Source organism: Scyliorhinus torazame, chromosome 1 (genome assembly GCF_047496885.1).
Source record: "Scyliorhinus torazame isolate Kashiwa2021f chromosome 1, sScyTor2.1, whole genome shotgun sequence".
Taxonomy (NCBI): domain Eukaryota; kingdom Metazoa; phylum Chordata; class Chondrichthyes; order Carcharhiniformes; family Scyliorhinidae; genus Scyliorhinus; species Scyliorhinus torazame.
This window is the reverse complement of record NC_092707.1, coordinates 237,691,765-237,711,200: the sequence shown is the minus strand read 5'-3', so window position 1 is coordinate 237,711,200 and position 19,436 is coordinate 237,691,765. Positions and strand designations below refer to the sequence as shown.

The 19,436-nt window shown below is 50.4% G+C and overlaps 1 protein-coding gene across 1 annotated transcript in view; it reads left to right on the top strand.

Annotated features, from left to right (window-relative positions):
- Positions 1-19,436, top strand: part of plg (plasminogen) — a 286,792-nt gene that overhangs the window by 174,198 nt on the left and 93,158 nt on the right. The window contains exon 12 of the mRNA XM_072503655.1: positions 3,153-3,301. Within this exon, the coding sequence (XP_072359756.1) occupies positions 3,153-3,301 (149 nt within the window). The remainder of the gene's footprint in view (positions 1-3,152; positions 3,302-19,436) is intronic.

The following is a 19,436-nucleotide window of genomic DNA, read 5'->3' as shown; positions in this document are numbered from 1 at the left end:
AGAGACATTTGACCATGATGATTGATGGTTTATGGACTCACATGAATGATTTGGATTTATTGTTTAATCACCGTTCCCATGACTTGCATATACCTTACCTTATCCACCTGTTCTTTGCTCAGTTTTTCTTAAAGTGTACAGAAAATATGAACATATAAAAAAGGGGGGATGTGGTGATGTGCATCACTGTAAATACATGTAAGCTAGCCAGACACTAGAGGGAGCACCAGAAACATCACACACACACACTCAACCAATAGATAAGTTAGATAGGAGGCGACCAATGGACATTCACGATACACAAGGAGGTGACACGACCAAATGGGGGCATTACACCAACCCATATATAAAGGACACCACACACATGATCTGCCCTTTGGCCAGTGGAAACAGTCAGTGAGGAGAGGCACAGGGTTGATTCAATATTACACCCACCACGTGGAAGACAGCAGCTGGTTAGTCAGTTTGGGTATCTATAATAGGATTAGCAGTAGTGTCGAACTCAAGTTATAAAAGTGTACATAGTGTAAATAAATGTGTTGACGTTATCTACACGTCGCGACCTTCCTTTGACAAATGCAACACAAGGAAGCCGCTTATGTTACAAAGGAAACATAACAAAACACTCCCCACTATTGTTCTCCCTCCCTCCCCTTTCGAACATACATATCCAAAACATCGTAATCCCCAACAGACACACATAAGAAAAAAATCGACCCCCCATCCCCCCACAAGAACAAAGTTAACTCACATACAAAACTGAGCAACGGCCCAAAAATTGATACAAAAAGCACTCCATGTACAGTCCAAAACGAAAATAACTTTAACAGCACAAGCACAGCATTACCCACCCCCAACGTTCAGCATCTTCAGTCACCTGCCAGTCTTTTGTCCTTAACAAAGTACATTGCTTCGTCTGGCGATCCAAAGTAATGTTCTTGACCCTCGTAGGTGACCCACAAACGAGCTGGGTGTAACATTCCGAACTTCACCCCCTTCTTGAAGAGGGCCGATTTTACTCTATTAAATCCCGCTCTTCTTTTGGCCAGTTCTGCACCCAGGTCCTGGTAGATGCACAGCTCACTGTTCTCCCACTTGCAGCTCCATGTCTGTTTGGCCCACTGCAAAATCTGTTCCTTATCCAGGAACCGGTGCATTTGCACCACCATCGCCCTCGGCGGCTCATTCAAACGCTGCTTCCTCGCAAGCGCTCTATGCGCTCTGTCCACTTCCAAGGGTCAAACAAATGCCCCATCACCCAGCAGCTTTTCAACTTACCACGTACGCCCTTGCGTCGTATCCCTCGCTGCCCTCCAGGAGGCCGACGATCCTCAGGTTCTGTCTACGGGACCTGTTCTCCAAATCCTCCACATTCTCCTGCAGCCTTTTCTGGTGGTCCCTCATCAGCCTCACCTCCGCCTGAAAATGCAATGAAATGAAAATCGCTAATTGTCACAAGTAGGCTTCAAATGAATTTACTGTGAAAAGCCCATAGTCGCCACATTCCGGCGCCTGTTCGGGGAGGCTGGTACGGGAATTGAACAGTGCTGCTGGCCTGCCTTGGTCTGCTTTCAAAGCCAGCAATTTAGTGCTAAACCAGCCCCTAAAAAAAATAATAATCGCTTATTGTCACAAGTAGACTTCACTGAAGTTACTGTGAAAAACCCCTAGTTGCCACATTCCGGCGCCTGTTCGGGGAGGCCGGTACGACAACCGCCTCCGTCGCGGTTCGCTGGTTTCGTGCTCGGCCACCTTCTCTTCCACCCTCTGGATCGGCAGCTCGTGGGCTTATAGCCTCTAACCCACCCGATCGATCGATGCCTTAATCGGGTCTAAACCTTCCCGCTTTTGCTTGGTGAAACTCTCCTGAATGAACTTCACCAGCTGGACCGTTGACCACTGAGCCGCCAATCCAGGATCCTGCACCTCCGCCATGTTCTCCTGTGCTGTAGGTTCTGCGCACGTCTTTATTGCCCGGCTATTTCTTCTTATGAGACCACTTCTGGCCCACATCTACATAAACTGGTGGGGAATTCCTCCTCTCTGTCTCACCCGCCTCAGATTTTTCAGATCAAATTCCACAAAAGTCAAGAGAAAAGGTCCAAAAAGTCCACCACGAGCGAGAGCTACCAAATACGCGACCTCTTACTCAATGGCCGCCACCGGAAGTCGCTCGATATACGATTCATTAGTGACCTTATAGTTAAGGCACCCCTAGGTAGCAGCAATTATAATATGATTGAATTTTACATTCATTTTGACGGAGAGAAGAATGGGTTCAAGGGTACAATTTTAAACTTAAATAAAGACAATTGTGAGGGCATGAAAGCTGAGCTAGCTAAAGTGAACAGGCAAATTAGGTTAAAGGATAGGTCAATAGAGATGCAGAAGCAGGCATTTAAAGGGATATTTCAGAATACACAAAATTGATGCTTCCGTTGAGAAAGGAAAATTCCAAGGGGAGGACCCACATTCTGTGGTTAACTAAAAAAGTTAAAGATCGTATCAAACTTAAAGAAAAGGCATATAAGGGCAGAAGATTGGATATAAAAAACAGGAAATAAATGCGCAAATTAAGGAAGGAAAGTTTAGAGTACGAGAGAAAGCCAACTGGATATATGAAGACAAATAGTAAGAGTTTCGATAGACATTTAAAAAAAAGTGTAGGCAGCATGATGGCACAGTGGTTAGCATTGCTGCCTCACGGCGCCAAGGTCCCAGGTTCGATCCTGGCTCTGGGTCACTGTCCGTGTGGGGTTTGCACATTCTCCCCGTGTTTGCGTGAGTGTCACCCCCACTACCCAAAGATGAGCAGGGTAGGTGGATTGGCCACGCTAAATTGCCCCTTAATTGAAAAAAGATTATAATTGGGTACTCTAAAAAAAAATTAAATAAATGAACAAAACTCTTCCTTCGTGACTTATGATCTGGTTTTGCTTCCCTTCTTATGGAAGCCTGGTTTGTCGTAGGAGCTTGATCTGTGACAACCTGTTGTTCCACATTGCTCTGATTTATGCTCCTAAATGAAATCAATATAATTTTGGATATATGTTTCAGGTCTCTCAGCACAATAAAAGTCCTCCTTGTCTCAGAAATGCTGCTATGAAAGAGATGAAAGTAATTTTTTTCCTTTGTTAATTATATTTTGCCAGATTGTCAAATAGGTAGCGGAGTGACATATCGTGGCACAAGGACAACCACATCAAGTGGCAGGACATGCCAAAAGTGGTCGGCAATGACTCCCCATTCTCATAGAAACTTCACTCCTGAAACAAACCCTAATGCTGGACTGGAAGGAAATGTGAGTTGACTGTATGGCTTGCTGAAACAAGTCTTCAGCTGTATTGTTTCAAATATTGCATTTCATTTGTTTACAATTGGCCTATCCTTTTCATCACGAAAGCCACTTTGTACTTGTAGAACACCCCTTCCTGCAGGATTTTACAAAGAGGCAAGAGGGCAAGACCCCTGGTCCAGATGCTTTGCATCCTAAGATCCTAAAAGTAGTAACTACAGAGATAGTGGATGCATTGGTTGTAATTTTCCTAAAATCCTTGGATTCTGGTGAAGTACCAGGGGATTGGAAAACTGTTAATGTGGCACCTGATTCAAAAAGGGATGGAAGCAAAAAGCGGGTAACTATAGATCGATTAGCCTATTGTTGGAATCAGTTATTCAGGAAGTAATAGCAGCACATTTGGAAAATCATAATCTGATCAGAGTCAGCATAACTCCATGAAAGGGAAATTGTGTCTGAGAGGCTTTCAAGGAAGTCTCAACCAGAGTGGTTAGAGGGGAACAAGTAGATATGATGTAGTTATGCCAAGGCAGTTGAAATACAAAAGTAGAGAAGTCTTGCTGCAACTGTACAAGGTACTGGTGAGACCACATCTGAAGTACTGTGAGCCATTTTGGTCCCCTTATTTAAGGAACGATGTATTTCATTGGAGGGGGTTCAGAGAAGGTTCACTAGGATGATCCCCGGAGGGATTGTCTTATGAGCAAAGGTTGAGCAGGGTCATACTCTATTCATTGGAATTTAGAAGACTGAGAGGTGATCTTATTGAAACATATAGGATTCTTAAGGGGCTTGACAGGGTAAATGCTGAGAAGATACTTCCCCTCGGGGGATAGTCTAAGACCAGAGGGCAAAGTCTCAGAACAAAGGGGTACCAATTTAAGACGAAATGAGGAGGAACTTATTTTCTCAGAGGGGACATAGGAACATCCCATTCAGCCCCTCGAGCCTGCTCCACCATTCATGGCTGATCTGTGGCCTAAGTCCCTGCCTTTGGCCCATATCCCTCAATGCCTTTGCTTAACAAAAATGTATCTATTTAAAATTAACTGATCTAGCATCAAGTACCATTTGTGGAACAGAGTTCCAAACTTCTACCACCCTTTATGTGTAGACGTGTTTCCTAACACCTCTCCTGAAAGGTCTCGGCCTAATTATTAGACTATGCCCCCTATTTTAGAATCTCCAACCAGTGGAAACAGATTAGCCTTATCTACCCTGGGCGAAATTCTCTGGTATCGGCGCGATGTCCGCCGACCGGCTCGCAAAAACGGCGCAAATCAGTCGGGCATCGCGCCGCCCCAAAGGTGCGGAATCCTCCGCATCCTGGGGGGCCCAGCCCTAACCTTGAGAGGCTAGGCCCGCGCCGGACTGATTTCCGCCCCGCCAGCTGGCAGAAAAGGCCTTTGGTGCCCTGCCAGCTGGCGCGGAAATGACATTGCCGGGCGGCACATGCGCGGGAGCATTAGCGGCCGCTCACGGCATCCCCACGCATGCGCTGTGGAAGGAGTCTCTTCCGCCTCCGCCATGATGGAGACCGTGGCGAAGGCGGAAGGAAAAGAGTGCCCCCATGGCACAGGCCCGCCCACGGATCGGTGGGCCCCGATTGCGGGCCAGGCCACCGTGGGGGCACCCCCCGGGGCCAGATCGCCCCGCACCCCCCCTCCCCCCCAGGACACCGGAGCACGCCCACGCCGCCTTGTCCCGCCGGTAAGGGAGGTGGTTTAATCCACGCCGGCGGGACTTCGGCCCATCCGGGCCTAAGAATCGCGCGGGGGGGGGCGCCAATCGGCGCCGCGCGATTCTCGCCCCTGCCGAATCTCCGGTGCCGGAGAATTCGGCAACCGGCGGGGCGGGATTCACGCCAGCCCCCGGCAATTCTCCGACCCGGCGGGGGTCTTTTCCTGATATTATCTTTTTTTTTTAAATTTAAGAGTACCCAATTCATTTTTTCCAATTAATGGGCAATTTAGCGTGGCCAATCCACCTACCCTGCACATCTTTGGGTTGTGGGGGCGAAACCCAAGCAAACACGGGGAGAATGTGCAAACTCCACACGGACAGTGACCCAGAGCCAGGATTGAACCTGGGACTTCGGCGTCGTGAGGCAGCAGTGCTAACCACTGCACCACCATGCTGCCCTCCTGTTAATATCTTGAAGACCTTGATCAGATCACCCAATAACCTTCTAAATTCTGGAGAAAACAGGTCTAATTGGTGTAATCTCTCCTCATTACTAAACCCCTGAAGTCCAGGTATCATTCTTGTAAACGTACATTCTCTCCAAGGCCACAATATCCTTCCTAAGGTGTGGTGCCCAGATCTACTCACAGTACTCCATGTGGGGTCCAACAAGGGTTTTGTAAAGCTGCAGCATAACGTCTGTGTCCTTACACTCCAGTCCTCTTGATATAAAGGTCAGCCTTCTTGATTACTTTCTGCACTTGTTCACGGCATTTTAAAGAGCTATGCACATGAATCCCCAGGTCTCTTTGGTCTTTCACTGAATTTAGCTTCAAACCATCTGGGAAGTACCCTACTCTTATCCTTTTTTGGTCCAAAATGGATAACATCACACTGGTTTACATTGAAATATATCTGCCACAGTCTTGCCCATTCACCGAGTCTATCAATATCCTTTTGTAATGTTGTGCTGTCATTTACACCGTCTACAATGCCACCCAACTTTGTCATCAGCAAATTTGGATATCTGGGGCGAGATTCTCCGACCCCCCGCCCCCGCCGGTTGCCGAATTCTCCGGCACCGGAGATTCGGCGGGGGCGGGAATCGCGCCGCGCCGGTTGGCGGACCCCCCCCCCCCGCGCGATTCTCTGGCTCGGATGGGCCGAAGTCCCGCAGCTAGAATGCCTGTCCCGCCGGCATGGATTAAACCACCTCTCTTACCGGCGGGACAAGGCGGCGTGGGCGGGCTCCGGGGTCCTGGGGGTGGGCGATCTGGCCCCGGGGGGTGCCCCCACAGTGATCTGGTCCGCAATCGGGGCCCACCGATCCGCGGGCGGGCCTGTGCCGTGAGGGCACTCTTTTCCTTCCGCCTTCACCACGGTCTCCACCATGGCAGAGGCGGAAGAGACTCCCTCCACAGCGCATGCGCAGGGATGCTGTGAGCGGCCGCTAACGCTCCCGCGCATGCGCCGCCCGGCAATGTCATTTCCGCGCCAGCTGGCGGGGCACCAAAGGCCTTTTCCGCCAGCTGGCAGGGCGGAAATCAGTCCGGCGCGGGCCTAGCTCCTCAAGATTAGGGCTCGGCCCCTCAAGATGCGGAGGATTCCGCACCTTTGGGGCGTCGCGATGCCGGACTGATTTGCGCCGTTTTTGGCGCCGGTCAGTGGACACGCGCCGATACCGGAGAATTGCGCCCCTGATTTTTTTTTGCCATTTATCCAAGTCGTTAATGAATGTGAAAAATTGAGCCCTCAACATAGATCCTTGTGAGACACCATTAGCCATATCCTGACAATTTGAGTATCTACCCATTATTCCTACTTTCTGTCACCTGCCACTCAACCAATTTTCCATCTATGTCAGTAATTTGCCCGCAAGGACTTTCTGTGGCGGTCATGGTGTGAGTGGTGACACATTTAGGTCATTCCTACTCGAAGTGGAATTATTCTGGTTCTTTTTGCTAATTTCGGGAGGAGCTGTGCAGTGTAAAGTGTTTAGATATAAAGGATTAAGAATTCTCCTTCAGTAGGGCATGTTTGGAGCCTATCAAACGAGGAGTGCAACAAGTAAGGGGTAACAGTCAGACCAGAAGAGCTCTCGAACTGTGATAGAGGGGAAGATGGCGGAGAGCTCTGTGGCGTCATCCGCTCGGTGGTCCATGGAACAGTTGGTGGAGTTCCTGATGGCTACCTTTGAGCAGCAGAGAAAGGAGGCCTCAGAGGGTCTAACCATGGTGGCCAAGCCGATCGGGCAGCCATTGAGAGAGTGGAGCAAAGGCTGGAGATGCAGCATGCATTTCTCCAAAAAGTGGAGCAATCTGTGGCTGACCACAAGGATCGGTTGGCCTTGTTGGAGGCGGAAATCATGTTGGTGGCGGAGGGCCAGGGACATTAAGAGAAAAGGTGGACTACTTAAAAATCGCTCGAGGATGCAGTATCTCCGGATTGTGGGTCTGCCTGAGGGGATCAAGGGAACGCAGATCACACAATATGTGGCGAAGAGGTTCGAGAAGTTGGTGGGGGAGAGGGTCTTTGACCAACCTTCTGAGGCGGATCGAGTGCACAAGTCGCTGAGAAGGAGGCCGAAGGCAGGTGAGCCACTGAGAGCGATCGTGGTGCGGTTGCACCGTTATTTGGACAAGGAGAAGATTCTGCAGTGGGCGAAGGAGACAAGAGAGTGTACTTGGGATGGCCATGCAATGCGTATTTATCAGGACTTGGTAAAGCGCCGGGTGAAGTTTAATAGAGTCAAAGAGGCCCTACTCAGGAAAAAAGTGCACGTTTGTGGGTGACATTCCAGAATCAGGAGTTCTAATTCGGTACGCCAGAGGCGAGAAAGTTTATGAGAGACCATGGTCTTGGGGACCTGTGAGAACATTGGGCTTTGGAGATACCTGTGAGTGTGGAGATTGTGTTTATGCCGGTTATTTGTTTGCTATTGCTGTTTTACCTATTGTGTTTAATTCACTATTGGTGTGTTGAAATCGATTATGTTGTATCTCTGTTTACCCTCCCATGGTTGGGATTTGGTTCAGTTGTGTCTTTGGTTGAGGGATATTCGGTGGGTAAGGTAGGTGGGTGGAGAGGGAAAGCGTGGGATGGAAGAATTAGGGAGGGCAGAAGGCTGGATATGGGTAGGGAGGGTGAAAGGACGTTATGGGAGGGGGAAGGCAGGTAGGCTAGATAATGCCAGTGAAGTGGGGCTAGATGTGTGGAGGGAATGGGGTGGTTGAATAGAGGTAGTTTTCTTGGTTTGCGGTTGGGGGAGGGTCATGGGGCAGGTTGTTTGGGGTTGGGGGAGGGGTCAGGGTGAAGGGAGAGTTGCTGACGTGGGCGGAGTTCGTGTGGCGCAGTTGGTTAATGGTGGTGGCTATCTTGGGGAGGCCCTGGGTGTGAGCGGGATGCGGGACTGGAGGCGCCCATTAAAGAGGGGAAATGGCTGATCGGAGTGTGGGGGGTGGCTGTGAGCTCCCCAACCGGCTGATCTCTTGGCATGTTTGGGAATTAAATGAGCCGATTAAGAGCTTGCGCATCTTTGCTCATTTGAGGAGTTTTAAAGCCGACGTTGCATTTCTGCAGGACACTCATTTGAACGTGGTGGGTCAGACGAGGCTGAGGAAGGGCTGGGCGGGGCAGGTTTTTCATTTGTGGCTGGACATGAAGATGAAGGGGTGATAGTGCTGGTGAATAAGAGGGTGGCCTTTATGGCGGGGAATATAGTGACGGACCCTAGGGTAGGTTTTGGTGTAAGCAGGAGGTTGGAGTTCTGACGAACATGTATGCCCAAAATTGGGGGGGGGCACTTTAACACAGTGTTTGATCCTAGGCTTGACCGGTTGTGCCCCAGGTCTCTGAAAGTGTTAGTGATGGCGAAGGAGCAGCGGGAGTTTATAAAGTGGATGTGTGGGGTAGACCTGTAGCGGTTTGAGAGGCCAAGGGTGAAGGAATTTTTGTTCTTTTCGTGTGTCCATCGGGTGTGTTCCTGGAGTGATTTCTTTGCCCTGGACAAGATGTTGTTAGCGGGGGTTGTTGGGGCGGAATATTCGGCGATCATGATATCCAATCATGCACCATACTAGGTAAACTTGGGGGTGGAAAGGAGGGCTCCCAGCAGCTGCAGTTGAGGTTAATTGTGGGGTTGCTGGCAGATAAGGAGATCTGTGAAAAGATTGGGTTGGCTCTCCGGAATTATGTGCAGCATAACAGGACGGGTGAGGTCTCTGCCTCCACATTGTGGGAGGCGCTGACGGTGGTGATGGCGGGGGGGGGGGGGTAGTGGGAGATTACTTTGATCCAGGCACACAAGGGGAGGGTTGGGGGAGGGGGGGGGGGATTACTTTGATCCAGGCACACAAGGGGAGGGTGGAGAAGCAGAGGTTGATGGAGGCGATCCAGATAGTGGACCGGAGGTACCTGGTGGCACCCGAGGAGGTGCTGTTGAAGGATAGACAGGAGCTCCAAATGTAGTTTGGGCTTTTGTCTACAGGGAAAGCGGTGGGGCAATTGTGTAGGGTGGTGTACGAGTATGGGGAAAAGGCCAGCATAATGCTGGCGCAACAGCTAAGGAGGCAGGCAACGGTGAGGGAGATTGGACAGATGAGCGACAGTGGGGGTGCAATGGTCATGGAGTCGGGGGAGGCGAATGGGGTATTTAAGGCTTTTTACCGGAAGCTGTGCAATACGGAGCCTGCGGAGGGGGATGACTGTATGATGCGGTTCCTGGATGGGCAGCAGTTACCGACGGAGGAGGGGGAAGGTGAGGGGAAGCCCCGAATAATGTCCCCCTCCTGCCCGTGGATCGGCCCTCCCCCGACTGCGGGGCTATTGTATTGAGTCCGCAGCCGCCACGCCGAGTTCCCGATTGGTGAGACCACACGTGTCCCTTGCCGTCGAGAATTCAGCCGGTCGGGGGCAGAGCATCTGGGGGGGCGGGCCGCAGGCAATGACCTGAGGTTGTCAATACATGGCGCCGCTTTGGAGGGGGCGGAGCATCGCAAAAGCAGCGCCGCCTCCGATTTGGTCAGAATCGGGTATTCTCTGGCTGATTGCCGAACACGATTTCGCCATCAGCGAATCCTGCCCAGATCTCTTGCCTATGTTGTTGGTCCCAGCGTGGACCACTAAACGGGATCCTCTCCCTCCTCTCCAAAATCCTTTCAAGATGTCCCTCATCCTGGCACCAAATAGGCAACACACATGCGTGACACTCGATCCGGTTTACCAATGATGCTATTCACACCCCTAATAATAGAATCCCCTATCACTACCACTTGTCTTTTTGTTTCCCCCGTTGAAATGGCCCCCTGTACCAGTTTGCCCATCTTCTCTGTAGTCTTTTTCCTCATCTACACAGGGAGCAAGTACCTCGTACCTATAGGATAAGGTCAAGAGTTGAGGCTCTTCCAATGCTAAATTCAGGATTCCTCTATCTGCCTCGCTCGCAATCACACCGTCCTATCCCTGACCACTAGCCAAGTATGAAGTACTTAACCCAAGAGGTGTGACTGCCTGAAACACAACGACAAGGTAACTCTCCCCACTCGCTCATGTGCCAGTGTCTGAAGGTCGGACTCCAGCCCATCAACTCTGAGCCGAAGTTTCTCGAGCTGCAAACACTTTCTGCAGGTTGGGTCACTGTAGTTCGCAATGGGATCCACCAGCTCCGACATACCGCAGCTCCAACACATCGGCAGCATGCCATCGCTAGTTTTAGTTCATTAGGTTTTTTTTGTATTTAAACTATTAATCTCAGATAGTCCCTTAATTATAAAACTATTTTCTAAATTTACTGCTATTTAATATTAGTCCTCAAATGTAGATTACTTACCAGCCAATCAGCTCACCACTTTCCTGTGATGTCACTTTGAAACCACTTTCCGTTTCCCGCTGTTTCAATTCCCATGTTTTTTCCACTGTGCCTCCTCCACTCTCCTTGTGCTCTTTTGTCCCAACCAGCTCCACAGTTTCCAGGTCCTGCTCACTAAGGCCGCCACTTGCATTTCTGAGGAAAAGTAGAATAGAAAAAGAGCACTTCACTCCCTCCTCACTTAACTCCCTCAGTCACAAAACTCCAACTGCTCCATCCTCATTTAACTCTCTCAGTCACCAAACTCCAACTTAATCACTCGACTGTAGTCCAAAGCAGCACTCCAGTGAGATGGCTTGCCTTTATACTCTACAAATCTAGGACTGGATTCTCCGTTTCAGGGACTATGTAATAATAATAATAATCTTTATTGTCACAAGTTGGCTTACATTAACACTGCAATGAAGTTACTGTGAAAATCCCCTAGTCGCCACACTCCGGCACCTGTTCGGGTATGAAGAGGGAGAATTCAGAGTGTCCAAATTACCTAATAGCACCTCTTTCTGGACTTGTCCCCACGCCGTCGTGAAAACTTTTTTTACGCCTGATAAACTGGCGTCAAAAGGCCACAGATTCACAGCCGTGCAGGGGGCTAGCAGGCAGCTATCGTGGAGCTCGCAGCTCCAGCTGCCGATACGGCTCCATCCACTTCCGGGTCAGAGGCCCCGCATGTGCATGGCGGCGGCCTCCAGCGTCCGCACCATGTTCCATGGCGGTTTCAGACCGCGGACCTGGACCGTGGAAATAGTGCCCCCAATTGGCCGCTCGCCCAAATCGTACTGCCCGCATAATAAAAGCCTAGTCCTGAATGAGGCTCCCCCGCCATCCGATCGGCCCTCTCCCGACTGTGGTGGCCGCGGACTAAGTCCGCAGCCGCCACGCCGGTATCACGGTGGGACCACATTACAAAAACACCGTCGGGACTTCGGCCAGTCAGGGGTGGAGAATAGCAGGGCGGGCCTCAAGCAATGGCCGCAAGTGGTGGATATGCGGCGCGGCGTACTCCCAGAGTATGCCATTTTTCGGAGGGGCGGAGAATTGCGGAATTGGCGCCGGTCCTGATTTCATGCATGAAACCGAATTCTCCGCCTGCCACCAAACGCGATTTCAGCATCAGGGTGCGGAAAACCCAGCCCCTAGTCTCTGAAAACCTGTTTAAGCCAGTTATATAATTAACTAGTTGCAGCTGTAGGCCGAGCCTGTATAAACCCTGTTTTAAAGCTGGCTTAAAACATTCCTTCTGACTCAAACAGCAACTTTTAGTTAATTACTAAAGAAAGGCTAGACTTTAGTTAGAAATTAACCCTTACATACCCTCAGTCGCCTACTCCAACTTATGAACTCTACTGCAGCCCAAAGCAACACTCCAGTGTGCGTCTTTGGAACTCTTGCTATAGAGAGCTGTGAGGGCAGAGTCCTTGTGTATATTCAAGGCTGAGATAGAAAGATTCTTGATCAGTAAGGGAATCAAGGGTTTCGGCAAAAGGGCAGGAAAATAAACGTGTGGAATGTCAGATCAGCTATGATCCTGTTGAATGGCAGAGTAGGCACGAGGGGACGAATAGCCTACAACTGATCCTATTCCTTACTGTTTTAGGACACAGAATAAATTGTGAAAAGAAGGGGTTATAGAAGACTGCAAAGTAAATCACCCAATTATGGAATATTAGACCCATTGTTTGTTAGCTCTGTGCTCGAGCAAATTGCCTAATTCCCAACTCACTGCTCTCTCCATATCTTTTAAAATCCTTTATTGAGGAATTGTCTCATTCTTCCTCAAATCTCATGTTAAGTACCCTTCACTATGGTACAGCAGTCCATATTCTATGAACCCTTTGCATGAAACTAAATACTTGAAGACTTTCACTTTATGCATCCAGCATTAATCTTGCATTTACAATACTTTGCTGCAACAATGGAGGCAAACTGCGGCATTTGGCAAACTTTGCCAAGTTAGCTTTCTTGTTGATAAAAATACTTCAGATCGCTGAGTCTAAACATTGAAGCTCACCTCCTATTTATACGCCTCTCCTTGTAAACTTGTATTTCCTGGTCCAAGAGTATTTTAGTTGGGATGGAAAGCCAGTAGAATGCTGAAGAAAGTGGTGTACTTTAATTGCATGGTTCATTCTTCTCAAGGGCAATTAGGGATGGGCAATAATGCAGGGCTAGCCAGCGAAGCCCACATCCCTTGAGTGAATAAAAAAAACTTTACTTAAAATGCAAATGTGAGGGTCCCTGAGGAATGTGCTGTGATGCAACACTCCCAATAGAAGGTACATGTGGTTATGCACCCTATAATTTTCTACCCGTTATAATTCATAAAGAGATAGAAACATACAATCATAGAATGTTTACAGCACAGGAGGAGGCCATTTGGCACGTTGTGCATGCCAGCTCTCTGCAAGAGCAACTCATCCCATCCTACTCCCTGCCTTTTTTTCCCCAAAGGTCTGCAGTTATTTCAGATAAGTATCCAATTTTCCTTTGAAAACCAAGATTGAATCTGCCTCCATCCCACTCTCTTTACACAATAATATAACAGTATAAATAACAATGACCTGTTTTATAAACAAAGAATAAATAATATATAACAAAAACGAAAACTAAAACTAAATGGCAACTGCCTTGTCTCAGATAAACACTCTCCAAAAATATGATTTAACAGTCCAATATACAATTATTTATAGCAACGACCTATACATATTATACATATATATTAACAACCCTGAGATTCCTCCCCCCCCCCCCCCCCCCCCCCCCGCCCTGGGCTGCTGCTGCTACCTTCTTCTTTTCCATTCCCTCTATCTCTCTGTGAGGTATTCGACGAACGGTTGCCACCGCCTGGTGAACCCTTGAGCCGATCCCCTTAGGACGAACTTAATCCGTTCCAGCTTTATAAACCCTGCCATGCCATTTATCCAGGTCTCCACCCCCGGGGGCTTGGCTTCCTTCCACATCAACAGTATCCTGCGCCGGGCTACTAGGGACGCAAAGGCCAAAACATCGGCCTCTCTCGCCTCCTGCACTCCCGGCTCTTGTGCAACGCCAAATATAGCCAACCCCCAGCTTGGTTCGACCTGGACCCCCACTACTTTCGAAAACACCTTTGTCACCCCCACCCAGAACCCCTGTAGTGCCGGACATGACCAGAACATGTGGGTGTGATTCGCTAGGCTTCTCGAGCATCTCGCACACCTATCCTCTACCCCCAAAAATTTACTGAGCCGTGCTCCAGTCATATGCGCCCTGTGTAACACCTTAAATTGAATCAGGCTTAGCCTGGCACACGAGGACGATGAGTTTACCCTACTTAGGGCATCCGCCCACAGCCCCTCCTCAATCTCCTCCCCCAGCTCTTCTTCCCATTTCCCTTTCAGCTCATCTACCATAATCTCCCCCTCGTCCCTCATTTCCCTATATATATCTGACACCTTACCGTCCCCCACCCATGTCTTTGAGATCACTCTGTCCTGCACCTCATGCGTCGGGAGCTGCGGGAATTCCCTCACCTGTTGCCTCGCAAAAGCCCTCAGTTGCATATACCGGAATGCATTCCCTTGGGGCAACCCATATTTCTCAGTCAGCGCTCCCAGACTCACAAACGTCCCATCTACAAACAGATCTTACAGTTGCGTTACCCCAGCTCTTTGCCATGCTCCAAATCCCCCATCCATTCTCCCCGGGGCAAACCTATGGTTATTTCTTATCGGGGACCCCACCAAGGCTCCCGTCTTTCCCCTATGCCGTCTCCACTGTCCCCAAATTTTCAAAGTCGCCACCACCACCGGGCTTGTGGTGTATTTCTTCGGTGAGAACGGCAATGGGGCCGTCACCATAGCTTGTAGGCTAGTGCCCCTACAGGACGCCCTCTCCAATCTCTTCCACGCCGCTCCCTCCTCTTCTCCCATCCACTTACTCACCATTGAGATATTGGCGGCCCAGTAGTACTCACTTATGCTCGGTAGTGCCAGCACCCCCCTATCCCTACTACGCTGTAAGAATCCCTTCCTCACTCTCGGGGTCTTCCCGGCCCACACAAAACTCATGATACTCTTTTCGATCCTTTTGAAAAAAGCCTTCGTGATCACCACCGGGAGGCACTGAAATACAAAGAGGAATCTCGGGAGGACTACCATTTTAACCGCCTGCACCCTCCCTGCCAGTGACAGGGATACCATGTCCCATCTCTTGAAGTTCTCCTCCATTTGTTCCACCAATCGCGTTAAATTTAACCTATGCAATGTACCCCAATTCTTGGCTATCTGGATCCCCAAGTAACGAAAGTACCTTGTTACCTTCCTCAGCGGAAAGTCCTCTATTTCTCTGCTCTGCTCCCCTGGATGCACCACAAACAACTCACCTTTCCCCATGTTCAGTTTATATCCTGAGAATTCTCCAAACTCCTGAAGTGTCCGCATTATCTCTGGCATCCCCTCCGCCGGGTCCGCTACATATAACAACAAATCATCCGCATACAGAGATACCCGGTGTTCTTCTCCTCCTCTAAGTACTCCCCTCCACTTCTTGGAACCCCTCAATGCTATTGCCAGGGGCTCAATCGCCAGTGCAAACAATAATGGGGACAGATGGCATCCCTGCCTTGACCCTCTATGGAGCCGAAAGTATGCAGATCCCCGTCCATTCGTGACCACACTCGCCACTGGGGCCCTATACAACAGCTGCACCCATCCAACATATTCATCTCCAAAACCAAATCTCCTCAGCACCTCCCACAGATAATCCCACTCCACTCTATCAAATGCTTTCTCGGCATCCATCGCCACCACTATCTCCGCTTCCCCCTCTGGTGGGGGCATCATCATTACCCCTAGCAGCCTCCGTATATTCGTATTCAGCTGTCTCCCCTTCACAAACCCAGTTTGGTCCTCATGGACCACCCTCGGGACACAATCCTCTATCCTCATTGCCATTACCTTGGCCAGAATCTTAGCGTCTACATTTAGGAGGGAAATAGGTCTATAGGACCCGCATTGCAGCGGGTCCTTTTCGTTCTTTAGGAGAAGCGATATCGTTGCCTCAGACATAGTCGGGGGCAGCTGTCCCCTTTCCTTTGCCTCATTTCAGGTCCTCATCAGTAGCGGGGCGAGCAAGTCCACATATTTCCTGTAAAATTCAACTGAGAATCCATCCGGTCCCGGAGCCTTCCCCGCCTGCATGCTCCTAATTCCTTTCACTACTTCCTCTATTTCAATCTGTGCTCCCAGTCCCACCCTTTCCTGCTCCTCCACCTTGGGAAATTCCAGCCGGTCCAGAAAGCCCATCATTCTCTCCCTCCCATCCGGGGGTTGAGCTTCGTATAATTTTTTATAAAATGCCTTGAACACTCCATTCACTCTCTCCACTCCCCGCTCCATCTCTCCTTCCTCATCCCTCACTCCCCCTATTTCCCTCGCTGCTCCCCTTTTCCTCAATTGGTGGGCCAGCAACCTGCTCGCCTTCTCCCCATATTCGTACTGTACACCCTGTGCCTTCCTCCACTGTGCCTCTGCAGTACCCGTTGTCAGCAAGTCAAATTCTACGTGTAGCCTTTGCCTTTCCCTGTACAGTCCCTCCTCCGGTGCCTCCGCATATTGCCTGTCCACCCTCAGAAGTTCTTGCAGCAACCGTTCCCGTTCCCTACTCTCCTGCTTTCCTTTATGTGCCCTTATTGATATCAGCTCCCCTCTAACCACTGCCTTCAGCGCCTCCCAGACCACTCCCACCTGGACCTCCCCATTATCATTGAGTTCCAAGTACTTTTCAATGCACCCCCTCACCCTTAGACACACCTCCACTTCTGCCATTAGTCCCATGTCCATTCTCCAGGGTGGGCGCCCTTCTGTTTCCTCCCCTATCTCCAAGTCCACCCAATGTGGAGCGTGATCCGAAATGGCTAGAGCCGTATACTCCGTTCCCCTCACCTTCGGGATCAACGCCCTTCCCAAAACAAAAAAGTCTATTCGCGAATAGACTTTGTGGACATAGGAGAAAAACGAAAACTCCTTACTCCTAGGTCTGCTAAATCTCCACGGGTCTACTCCTCCAATCTGCTCCATAAAATCTTTAAGCACCTTGGCTGCTGCCGGCCTCCTTCCAGTCCTGGACCTCGACCTGTCCAGCCCTGGTTCCAACACCGTATTGAAATCTCCCCCCATTACCAACTTTCCCACCTCTAGGTCTGGGATGCGTCCTAGCATACGCCTCATAAAATTGGCATCATCCCAGTTCGGGGCATATACGTTTACCAAAACCACCGTCTCCCCCTGTAGTTTGCCACTCACCATCACGTATCTGCCCCCGCCATCCGCCACTATAGTCTTTGCCTCAAACATTACCCGCTTCCCCACTAATATAGCCACCCCACTGTTTTTCGCATCTAGCCCCGAATGGAACACCTGCCCCACCCAACCTTTGCGTAGTCTCACCTGGTCTATCAGTTTCAAGTGCGTTTCCTGTAACATAACCACGTCTGCCTTAAGTTTCTTAAGGTGTGCGAGTACCCGTGCCCTCTTTATCGGCCCGTTCAGCCCTCTCACGTTCCACGTGATCAGCCGGGTTGGGGGGCTTTTCCCCCCCCCCCTTGTCGATTAGCCATCCCCTTTTTCCAGCTCCTCACCCGGTTCCCACGCAGCTGTGTCCCCCCCAGGCGGTGCCCCCCCGCCCATCCCACCCCATGCCAGCTCCCCCCTCTCCCCAGCAGCAGCAGCCCAATAATTCCCCCCTCCCACCCCCCCCGCTAGATCCCCCACTAGCGTAGTTACACCCCCCATGTTGCTCCCAGAAGTCAGCAAACTCTGGCCGACCTCGGCTTCCCCCCGTGACCTCGGCTCGCACCGTGCGACGCCCCCTCCTTCCTGCTTCCCTATTCCCGCCATGATTATCGTAGCGCGGGAACCGAGCCCGCGCTTCCCCCTTGGCCCCGCCCCCAATGGCCAACGCCCCATCTCCTCCACCTCCTTTCCTCCCCCCACCACCTCCTGTGGAAGAGAGAAAAGTTACCACATCGCAGGATTAATAACATAAAACTCCCCTTTCCCCCCTCTTCGCCCCCCATACTCGCCCCACCACTTTGTTTCAAACGTTCTTTTTTTTAAATAACCCGCTCATTCCAATTTTTCTTCCACGATAAAAGTCCACGCCTCATCCGCCGTCTCGAAGTAGTGGTGCCTCCCTTGATATGTGACCCACAGTCTTGCCGGTTGCAGCATTCCGAATTTTATCTTCTTTTTGTGAAGCACCGCCTTGGCCCGATTAAAGCTCGCCCTCCTTCTCGCCACCTCCGCACTCCAGTCTTGGTATACGCGGATCACCGCGTTCTCCCACTTACTGCTCCGAGTTTTCTTTGCCCATCTAAGGACCATCTCTCTATCCTTAAAACGGAGGAATCTCACCACTATGGCTCTAGGAATTTCTCCTGCTCTCGGTCCTCGCGCCATGACTCGGTATGCTCCCTCCACCTCCAGCGGACCCGCCGGGGCCTCCGCTCCCATTAACGAGTGCAGCATCGTGCTCACATATGCCCCGACGTCCGCTCCCTCCGCACCTTCAGGAAGACCAAGAATCCTTAGGTTGTTCCTCCTCGCGTTGTTCTCCAGCGCCTCCAGCCTTTCCACACATCGTTTATGGTGTGCCTCGTGCATCTCCGTCTTCACCACCAGGCCCTGTATGTCGTCCTCATTCTCGGCAGCCTTTGCCTTCACGACCCGATGCTCCCGCTCCTGGGTCTTTTGCTCCTCCTTTAGCCCTTCGATCGCCTGTAATATCGGGGCCAACAGCTCCTTCTTCATTTCCTTTTTGAGTTCTTCCACGCAGCGTTTCAAAAACACGTGTTGTTCAGGGCCCCATATTAAACTGCCACCTTCCGACGCCATCTTGGTTTTTGCTTGCCTTCCTTGCCGCTGCTCTAAAGGATCCACCGCAATCCGGCCACCTTCCTCTCCTTTTTTCATCCGCATCCAGGGGGGATTCCCTTCTGGTTCACCGCACAGTACTTTTAGCCGTTAAAATTGCCGTTGGGGCTCTTATTAAGAGCCCAAAAGTCCATTCCACCGGGAGCTGCCGAAACGTGCGACTCAGCTGGTCATCGCCGCACCCGGAAGTCCTTCTTCATTCTTTTAACTATTCTTGTGAATCGTTACTGCTTCCTCTCTAATGTCTTCACATCCTTCCCAAAGTGTGGTGCCCAGAATTGGACATGATACTCCAGTTGAGACTGAACTGTATGTTTAAAGGTTCATCAAACCTTCCTTGTACTCCACATCTTTATTCATAAATAAATTCACAATTGCTTCACAGCTCCAGGGTCCCAGGTTCGATTCCGGCTTGGGTCACCGGCTGTGCGGAGTCTGCACATCCTCCCCGTGTGTGCGTGGGTTTCCTCCCACAGTCCAAAGATGTGCAGGTTAGGTGGATTGACCATGATAAATTCCCCTTAGTGTCCAAAATTGCCCTTAGTGTTGGGTGGGGTTACTGGGTTATGGGGGTAGGGTTGAGGTGTTGACCTTGGGAGGGTGCTCTTTCCAAGAGCCGGTGCAGACTCGATGGGCCGAATGGCCTCCTTCTGCACTGTAAATTTTATGATAAATT